We start from the raw sequence: 10,192 nt of genomic DNA on the forward strand, positions 1-10,192 counted from the left end.
GAGCGACACGGCTCAGTAAGTAATCCTTTCACTACCTTATCGGATCAAGCATAAGTTTTTCCATGTCAATGCATCATTTAAAAAAAACAGATATTTCAAAGTAAGCATTTCATAATATAGTATAATAAAACAAGTCATAAGCAAATCATGCATGCATAAATCATTCATATTTCATAAACATAGCTCCAAATTTATTTTTGTAAATAAATATATAAATCATTCTTCTGCCATTTAGCCATATCATAGTTCAAAATATTACTCATAAATATTCGTGCTATGGTCACTTTATACCCATGACAGGGCCAATGTTCATAATTGACATACATTCATGTCCGTATGCCAACTTTATACCCGTTGGCAGGGCCAATATCGGTATGGATGCTAGCTCTGAGTGTCGATTTTTTCAATGCAAGGGATCATACATACCTATCTGAAAGCCTTTAGAAAGCTTATATATTTTTTGTAAAATATACATATAAATAGATGAAAAACACTAAATGGCATGTTCAGATTTATAACAGAGCTATTTACATCAAAACATACATGAAACTATTTTTCATAACAAAGCATGATTTTCATAACACATATGCTGATCCATAATTTTAAGAAAAATATGATATTTTCACAAGCAAAATTTATGCATAGAAAACATGATCATTCAAAAATTAGTAAAGAGTATAAGGCTTAGCTCTTTCGTCTTAAGCCGTCAAATTTCACTAGGTGATTCAGTTAACTCTATTAAAAACATTAAAGCAAGATCAATTTCTATTCGAATTAAAATAAATAAAAAAGATAGTTGGTCAGATGACAGTGTTTAGCGGTTCCGAGTAGGTCATTTCTGAGAAATTCGATCAATAAATCATAGGACATAGACTCGATCAGTGCCAAAATTAATCAACATGGTTCATTAATGAAAGTTTTAGAAACATTCAACAAAGTTGGGGTGATCGGTTCATTAGGCAGCTCGAGCACTAGGGCGGTACCAGAGCCCTTTATAGGGGTCAACTAGAGTTCGTACATTAGGTCGACAAGATCCGATACTAGGTTCCATAAATCTTCTAGAGAGGAAGTAGAGAGAGAAAGTGAAGAGAAGAGAGAAAGTAGAGAGAAAGTGGAGAGGGGAGTAGAGAGAAGAGAGAGGAAACAAGAGATAGAAAGAGGGATAGTTCTCTAACCGGCGACGGTGGCCGGGCAGCACAAGAAGAGGAAGAAGACTATTAAAAAAAAGATCAAACTCGGCATGAACTATTGGTAACTCTCTAACCGGCAGCCACATGCTCTCAGAGCTCTCGGGAGGAAGTGGAGCACGGCTAATCCCTACGCCTAGTGGCGGCAAGCACAGAAGGAAGAAGCCAAAGCAGACCCCAGTTTCGGAAGGTAATCCTACGATTCGCCGGCCCAACTCATCGTAGAATCAAATCTAAAACCAGAAAAAGAAAGAGGAGGCATTGGGTAGTTACCTTGGTTTGGCGAAGCCTCCAGCGGCTCTTTCCAGCAAGAAAACGAGGAAGAAGGCTCAAAGAAGAAGCTTGAAATCAGCGGCAATCTTTGGCGTTTCCGGTGGAGGAAATCCAAGAAGGAAGAGGAAGACTAAATAGGCAACGTCTCCGAGTCCTAGATGAACTCGGATTGCCCAGAGAGTCCTTGATTCTCGCCAGATTCGAAGGAGGAAGAAGATGACCCTTCATCCTCTATTGTTTCATGCTAGAGAGCATGGTGTGGCCTTGGGCCTGGCCTCTTCAGGCCGGCCCACAAGCCCAAGGCAAGTGCAGGCCGATCAATGGACCAGGCCCTCACAAAAGCACTCAAAGAGATGCTTGTCTATAATTCTCTAGTATTTACTTGACTAATGGCCCATCGACAAACAAATTTCTAATGTTACAATTTTTTAACTTCTTTCTTCCTCCTTTACAAGGTTATGTTGATTCTTGCTAATATAAAGTTCATGTGGACTCAAAAGGCTTGGACTCTAACCCGAAATGGAGGATGAGTGGATCCTTACCCCCCACCTCCAAAACAAAAAAAAAAGATCGGAGACTCTACGCTCCACTATGCAGGACGTGAGACCACTACGTCTTCAATATAGCTAGGCACGCGGCATTTGGCTTCATGGGGAGCTAGCCTTGCCCAAGTAAGACTTTGGGGAGAATTCCTCTTGTCCTGACACAAAACATCATCATGGTGTTGGACCCTGAAGGCCTTGCCCTAGGAAGACTTTGAGAGGAATACATATTGTCCCAACACAAAATGTCATGGAGTTGGACCTTGAAGGCTAGAAGGTATAGCAGATCTTGGATGGTGACCTTTAACGTCTCTAATCAAAAGAAAACATGAACTTTGGCTTCCTTCGACTCACTTATAAAAGACTGATACACAGTCTCCTATTTTCGATGCAATCGACATTTTTTTTGCACCCTTCGCTTTTATTGTTGCTACTAGTTAGGTAGAACCTTGTCATTTCTATCAACAAAGACATAATTCAGACAAATGCTATCATGCATGATTAGTTGGTCTAAGCTTCCTTTCTGGTTTTGGCCTTGTACTCAGCCTGCCCCCTTTTCCCTTTTCTCCTTTTTGGAGAAACTATATATGCGTTTAGTTGGGACTGTAATTCTACAGCTAAATCCCAACTCACTGCAAGATACCAACATGAGGTATCTAGTACCAACACCCTAATCCCAGCTGACAAGCCAACAACCTGGTTAGTCTTCCCCCATTGTGCTGAAAGGAACAACGCGAAAATGAGCCATCCACTTCCCTCCGATGAAGCATGGACCAAGTATTGGTGATACAAACATACAGATTAAATGCACCAAGTGTAGGAGGTATCACTGTATGGATCAATTACCCTTTATCATATTGATAAGTTATCCCTTCTAAATCATTCAATAGTGAATTACTTACAGTGAGACATTTGCTATTTTCTACTCAATCTGGGGCCTTTGAAGATTGGTTCAGCTATGGGGCTGTAGGCATGTACACAGCCTGCAACCACAGGAAAGCTTATAATTTCTTTGTTTTTCCTTCAACATTACAAACTTGTATTTGACCTAGCTCAACATAGGCCCCCACTAAGTTTTGGGCTCAAACGCAATTTCCTACAAGAATAATATGAATCTTATCAAAGAAAAAAAATCATATAATACAAGCAGCTGGTACAAAAGGCCAAAACGGCAATAAAACTGCCAACATGATACACAGTGAGCAAGTTAAAAGGGCCATAAGATGGAAAATGGCTAAAATGTGTACTTGATGACACCAGACATGTGATCCATTAGGTTTAACCCACACCGACTTTCTGAGGTAGTTGCAAGTTGAGTATCATTGTGTATTCCTTGTAGCGTTAGAATTGCTATGTCAAGCACTCACCATTGGCCACCTAACAATCAAGCACTCTTAACATTTCACTTCCACCCACAAATATCACACGACTATAATGAAGATAAAACAGGTTAGTCACTGACAACAAAGGCCACCCATCCACAATTCCTGGTCATATGGACAATTTTGCACTTAAATAACAAAGCATATGTCTATCAGCTTAGCATCACCATGCATCAATACTAGTTAAAAAAACTTAGGTTATAAATGATTCCAGGCTCATAATGTTACATCACTTCAGCAAAGAAACAAGATGAGTCTCAGCTCTAAGGTGAAGGGAAAATCCATTGGCATTATATAATTTAGCTACATGAGACTATCTTCCAAGAACTATGACAAATACAACAATGTCATATTGTACTTGATGGAACACTGGAACAGGACCAATTATTATACAGCTGCAACCAGCATCCAACATAACCAAACCAAAACCATGACTATTAAATAAGCTACCATCATCAAGTTCTACTTATTAAAAACCAGGCTTCTAAATGAGCTCCCACCAATTCAAATTCAACAGACATAACAGGAACCACAACTACAAGGACCTTGAGGACCTAAACAATTCCTTTTTTACATGCAAACAACATCAACACTCCTATAAAAGGGAAGCCAAAGGGGACTAATAGAAAGGGGCATGATACCTAACCACCAATATGGTTTAAATTTTATTCTGTTTATGACTAACTAAACAACCTCATCACATCCATATCGACAATAAACTGTTCATAAGTTCACTCGAATCTATCAATATGCATATAGAAAATATTCAATCTCAACTATAAAACCAAAACACCGAAGGGTGCTATAAAATTCATTTAAATGGAAAAGAAAAATTAAAATTGAAGTTACAAAAAGACAGCAGATTCATTGATCCCTCCAAATTAAATGGCATATGAGCTAAAGAAAATGGCTATCTCGTATGCTAATATCAACATATAGTACAAAAAGCATGATGCTTGACAAAGTGAGAGAAAAAAAACTCCAAAACCAAACACAAACACAAACTGAGAGAGAAAGGGGAGGGGGGGAGGAGAGAGATAGAGAGAGAACAAAGAGACTCTGGTTAAAATAAGTTAGAAAACTGTGTATTGTCATATATAATCTAACCAGGAAATAGTTGAATTATATTATTGTATATGAAATATTAAGATGAGTCGTGCATATACATCTATCCACTTGCAAAGGGGATTAGTTGTGCATATACATCTTTCCACTTGCAAAACTGCCAACACAAACAAAGGCATGTAAAAAGATAAATTGTAAATCAAGAGATTTAGCACTAACAAAAAAATAGTCCGAATTGCAAAACTTGTTGATAGAACAAACAACAATGAAACTAGGTTATGACTTGAGAACAGTTCTTACTTCTTAACAATACCTATGTGACAAAAATCAGAAACTTGAGATACATTGTAATTTAAGCTACCCCAACAAAATCTAAAAAGAATATGAATACATAAGCTTTAACATATCGGTAAAAATTCACAAGCACTGCAACTAAAGTAAACGATCGCTGAACATAATTATATATGACACAGAAGTTCTGAAACTAATTCACTAAAAATTCAATATGAGATCAGGACATAATTCACCAGCCTACATTCACAGTCTTTGAAAAAGACCTTCATCACTTAGTACTATCAAACGACTATGCAAATTCTATGAACTATAATATTACAACCAACCTCATCAAATCAAATCCAAAGCTTCTCCTAAACGTCCATGTCCCACAAATGACAATATATACAGAAAATTTCAAAACAAAGCCACAGAAGCTGTCTCACAGATCTCCCGCTCCATAACATCCGAAAACCCAGATACCATGACATTTGCCAATAGCATAACAATATTCCAACCACATCATCAGAGTTATTTAGAATCACTTAGATAATAATGAATTATCCAAGAACTACGCAACATGTGAATTAAATCCAAAGCTTTTGCATAACGATCCAAATTTCATAAATGACCAAATTCATCAAACGTTAAAAGCCCGAGTCAGAAACCTGATTAACTGCTGTTCCAAGTCATAATCTTTAATAAAACCAGCATAAATTCAAATTCCTTAAGACCGTATAAACCTAGAAAGAAACGATTTTTCACGACCTTTCGCTGCCCCTCTCTATCAGGATCCCATCTTTCTACTCTCTATTGCTAGAAAAAAGACTGAGACGGGATCGAGAGAAGGCACGCTCGCTCACTCACCTCCAGCCTTCTGGTAGACGTAGGTGAGACCGCACTTGCCGCAGTAATGGCGATCGAAGTGGTTGGCCATGAAGGTCCCGGCGCCGCACTCGGCGTTAGGGCACTCCTTCCTGAGCCGAGTGACCTTGCCGGAGTCATCAACCTTGTAAAACTGGAGAACGGCGAGCTTGACCTTCTTCTTCTTGTGCTTGATCTTCTTAGGCTTGGTGTACGTCTTCTTCTTGCGCTTCTTCGCGCCACCACGGAGGCGGAGGACGAGGTGGAGAGTAGACTCCTTCTGGATGTTGTAATCGGCGAGGGTGCGGCCGTCCTCGAGCTGCTTTCCGGCGAAGATGAGGCGCTGCTGGTCTGGCGGGATGCCCTCCTTGTCCTGGATCTTGGCCTTGACGTTGTCGATGGTGTCGGAGGACTCCACCTCGAGGGTGATAGTCTTCCCCGTCAGGGTCTTCACGAAGATCTGCATGTTGGCGGCGGCGGCAGAGGAGGAGGGGGAAAGCAGCTGGGGCTAGGGTTAGGGTTTCGATCGTTGAAAGGGTAACAGAGAATACTTATAGTGGAATGGCTCGCGGTCGGGTGCATCGCGGGTAAACTTTTTGTATGCAATTGGGATGATCTTGACCGTCCGTAAAGGCCATCATCCTATGCAATTGGGTACTTTGTATCGCCGTTTGGCCTATGAGTTTAACACGAGCCCAGATCATAAAAGATAAAATTAAGTAATAAAATTAAATTAGATATTACATCAATATCATAGATATGTTATTATTTCTGAAGACTGATACTTAGTATCTTACCTCTAAAAAGAAAAATAAAGGAAAAAAAGAGGGAGAAAAACACACCAGCAGTAGTATCATAGCAATAATTTCTGATATTGAAAATTTAAATGAAAAATCTTTCATTAGTTTGTAGATTTTTCGAATTATTATGATGCAGGACGGATATAAGGGATGGAAGGCAGCGTGAAAGAGGAGAAGAAGAGGGGAAGAAGAAGAAAAAAGGAGAGGGGGAGAAAGAAGAAGGAGGCTAATTTTCTTGCATTAATTCATCAAAAAAAAAAACAAATGCATGCCCTATATATATATATATATGGCCACAAAATAACAAATAAGTCCCTAACGAAGAAAACAATTCGAAAAAGGTCCTCAAAAGACAATATGCAAATTAATCCTACCCATATAAACTAAATAAATAAATAAAAAATAAAATCAATCAATCCAGCCACAACGAAAGTGGCTGAACCGTCCTCTTGCGACAACCATGATCCCGCAAAATAATCAGTCCAGTACTCGTGTCCACACCAGCTCCCCCCGGATAAGAAGAAGTCGACCCCGACGAATGACTCTGGTAGTACTCCAAGAGATCTGGGTCAATGCGCTGTAACTCCGCACGTGTAATCCATGTAGCATCAGACTCCGGGCGTCCTCGCCAGCGAACCAAGAAACGCTGAACACCCCCATCACTGGTAGAAACAGTCTGCAGGGGAGGGGAAACAGAGCTGACCCAAACTGGATAGAGGCCTGTGCTTGCAGAAGTTGTTCAGGCTGAGATGATGCTGGGAAGATGGTCACGGCATTGCAGGGTCCCGTGGAAGTGATCGGAGCAACTGATGGCAGCTAAGGTTGGAGCGGTCTGCAATGATGGCTGTCAGAGTTGACAGTGGTGGTGCATCAGCCGACGGCAACGCGGCGGCGCGGCGGCGAGAGAAACCCGGCGGCACGAGCAACCCGGCGGCGCGGCAGCAACTAGCAGCGGCAAGCGGCGGTACGGAAAGGCGGGGGCGGCGCGCGGCGCGGTGGTGCAAGCAGCAGAGATGGCAGCGGCGGTGGGACAAGGGCGGGGGCGCAGAGAGCAGAGGAAGGCCGAGGGAAATGTTGGTGGTGGGACGGCGTGGGAAGTGGTGGCGGATACCCCGGTGACGTTTGGTGGAGCCGCAGCGGTTGCGACAGAGGGGAAGAAACGGGGTGGTGGCGCGGTGGTGCAAAGAGAAGATGGTGTTAGCAGCGGTGACGGCGGGGAGCTGGCGTGGGGCAGCGGGAGGCGGTGATCGGAGAGACGAGGAAGACGATCGGGAGAAATAAGAAAAGAGGAAAGGGGAAGAACACCGCGGCACGTGCGTGACTTACGCGTCACGTGCAGTTTTTTTTTTTTTTTTGATAACCCAAATGGACTCGGGTTATCGGGCTAACAGACCCAACCCGTTAAGACAGTCCGATCCGCAATATTGAATTTTTGAATTTTGAATATTTTTTTTTTTGAATTGAATCGGGCTAATGGGTGATGGGCTAACGGGTCTAGATCTTACCCGCACTGTAGATCATCTTCCACCTTCGACCGTCCGTTCGCTTCCGCCGGATCTCGCCTGATTTTGCGGCGGTGGGTGCGGGGAGACGTTGCACCAGCGGAGGAGAGTGCTGGGGCGGCGTCTCGTGAGGAGGTGGCGTCCTTCTCCTAGCTTCGGCCACGGGCGGTGGCCGTAGGGTACGGCCGAAACTTCCGGGGCGACGCAGTGGCTTCCAATGGTGAATCGGCGGCGCTGCAAGGTGAAGGCGGTGGTTGGCGCATGCATAGCGGCGGCCGGAAGGGAAAACGGCGAGGGGAGGGGGGGCGGCTTATTTGCCTCTCGGGCCACTGTGGGGGTAGCCGGCAACGGGGTCTTCCCCTTCTGTGCAGGGACCGAGAGGGAGGGGAGAGGGAAAGGAGATGGAGACGGTGGTGGTGGGGGACGAAGGTGACGACGGAGTATGGTGACGAGGGCCGGTGGAGTGGCGACGGGTGGGAAGCCACCGTCGGGAGGGTTTTGCCCCTTTTGTCCTCACGGGAGATGAAATGAGGGAGAGGGAAGAAAACAAAGAAGAAAGGGAATGCCCCTTCTTCTTCGAAATACGAGCCGTGCAGCGATTCTCCGTGCGCTCCGGCGTTTGCGGTGCAACTACTCCAACAAAATGCAGATGAGGGAAAGGCCGAAAAGGAATCGCCGGGGGTCCGTCCATAAACTGGATCCCTTGACTTCAGCAACAGAGGTAAAGTCAGCCCTGCTCTGATACCAAAGCTGATGCAGGACGGATATAAGGGATGGAAGGCAGCGTGAAAGAGGAGAAGAAGAGGGGAAGAAGAAAAGAGGAGAATGGGAGGAAGAAGAAGGAGGCTAATTTTCTTGCATTAATTCATCCAAAAAAAAAAACAAATGCATGCCCTATATATATATAGGGCCACAAAATAACAAATAAGTCCCTAACGAAGAAAACAATTTGAAAAAGGTCCTCAAAAGACAATATGCAAATTAATCCTACCCACATAAACTAAATAAATAAATAAAAAATGAAATCAATCAATCCAGCCACAACGAAAGTGGCTGGACCGTCCTCTTGCGACAACTATGATCCCGCAAAATAATTAGTCCAGTACTCGTGTCCGCACCATATTATTCATTGATTAAAATAATATATTTTTTTAAAAAAACTTGCAAATTTTATGCTGGGAGAATCCTCCGGACTTGTAGAAGAAGAAATACTCGTGCTCGCGGGTTAAATAAATATCGATGGTATTGATGACCTCTGCCTTCTAGAGATATATTAAGATTATACGTACATATTTTTTGAATTTAATATTATTTAACATTATATGCAAATTCTCGACATTTATTTTTGAAATATGAATTCTTAAGCTCTACGTTGCTTTTTTTCCATTAAATGTCTAATCAGGACTCTGGGTGACTTTTGTGTTTCATTTTAGCCTCCTGTTCATCTTTGGTTTGCAGGGTGGAATTTTTGTTACAAGTGTAAATATGCCCATCACTCTTGGCAACCAATTATGGTCGTATAGACTTGTTAGATCCACCATAGTGAGCATATTTTTGTGTTACAAGTCAAATAAAAAGGTTTAATTAGAGCAAACTTATAAGATGATATGGTCTTTTATCCAAATAGTTGGATTTGTGAAGATAGTGCACAAAATTTTCATATTGGAGAGAGTTGCTCATATTGTTGTATTTTCATGGGATTTCATGTAAAGACTTTGACTTAAAACATAATAGAAAATAAAAGCAGTCTTCCTTGGTGATCATCTTTGCTCAAACAAATGGTGGATTTCCATTTTAGTGACACAGGCACTCACTTGATTAGACTAGCATAATAGATTGGTGTCATCAGATGGGGCCATGCATGATGTTGATATAACCTCTTAAGCATAGCCAGCTATGTCTTGCATATTCTCGCTTTCCAGCACCTACTATGTCACTGGAGGTTTCATTTTACAGAATTCTTATTGAAATATGTTAATTAAATTTGAAGGCAAAATTTGAAGATTCTATTGGAGGATTTTATCTTGTTTTGTTCGTTTAAATACCATAGCCATCCAGGGGGGAAACGAGATCCCTTGCTCCGCACAGCACACCACTGTCTTAATCTTTGTGAATTGAAAATGCCAAGATATATCGTACCACCTCATTGTACCATACCGATTCAGTACTGATATTCGGTACGAACGGTGTACTGATACTTGATATATCAAAAAAATTTCGTATTGTACTGTACTGACATCGTACTAGTTCGGACCGTACGAGACGTAGCATACCATACCGGTTCGGATGGCATATCGAATATTG

General features: G+C 42.1%; 1 protein-coding gene across 1 annotated transcript; it reads right to left on the reverse strand.

Annotated features, from left to right (window-relative positions):
- Positions 1–5,253: 5,253 nt before the first annotated feature.
- On the reverse strand, positions 5,254–6,129 carry LOC103721584 (ubiquitin-ribosomal protein eS31 fusion protein). Its single transcript, XM_026810225.4, has one exon. It carries the CDS (start codon positions 6,050–6,052, stop codon positions 5,582–5,584), a length of 471 nt encoding a protein of 156 aa, XP_026666026.1. The 5' UTR covers positions 6,053–6,129; the 3' UTR covers positions 5,254–5,581.
- Between the last annotated feature and the right edge of the window lie 4,063 nt (positions 6,130–10,192).

This window comes from Phoenix dactylifera, chromosome 2 (assembly GCF_051530095.1).
Source record: "Phoenix dactylifera cultivar Ajwa chromosome 2, Ajwa_hap1_PhDact_Kaust_v1.1, whole genome shotgun sequence".
Lineage (NCBI taxonomy): Eukaryota > Viridiplantae > Streptophyta > Magnoliopsida > Arecales > Arecaceae > Phoenix > Phoenix dactylifera.

What these genes read in the sequence shown, in the direction of transcription:
- LOC103721584 (XM_026810225.4), bottom strand. Translation starts at nt 6,052, where the DNA reads ATGCAGATCTTCGTGAAGACCCTGACGGGGAAGACTATCACCCTCGAG.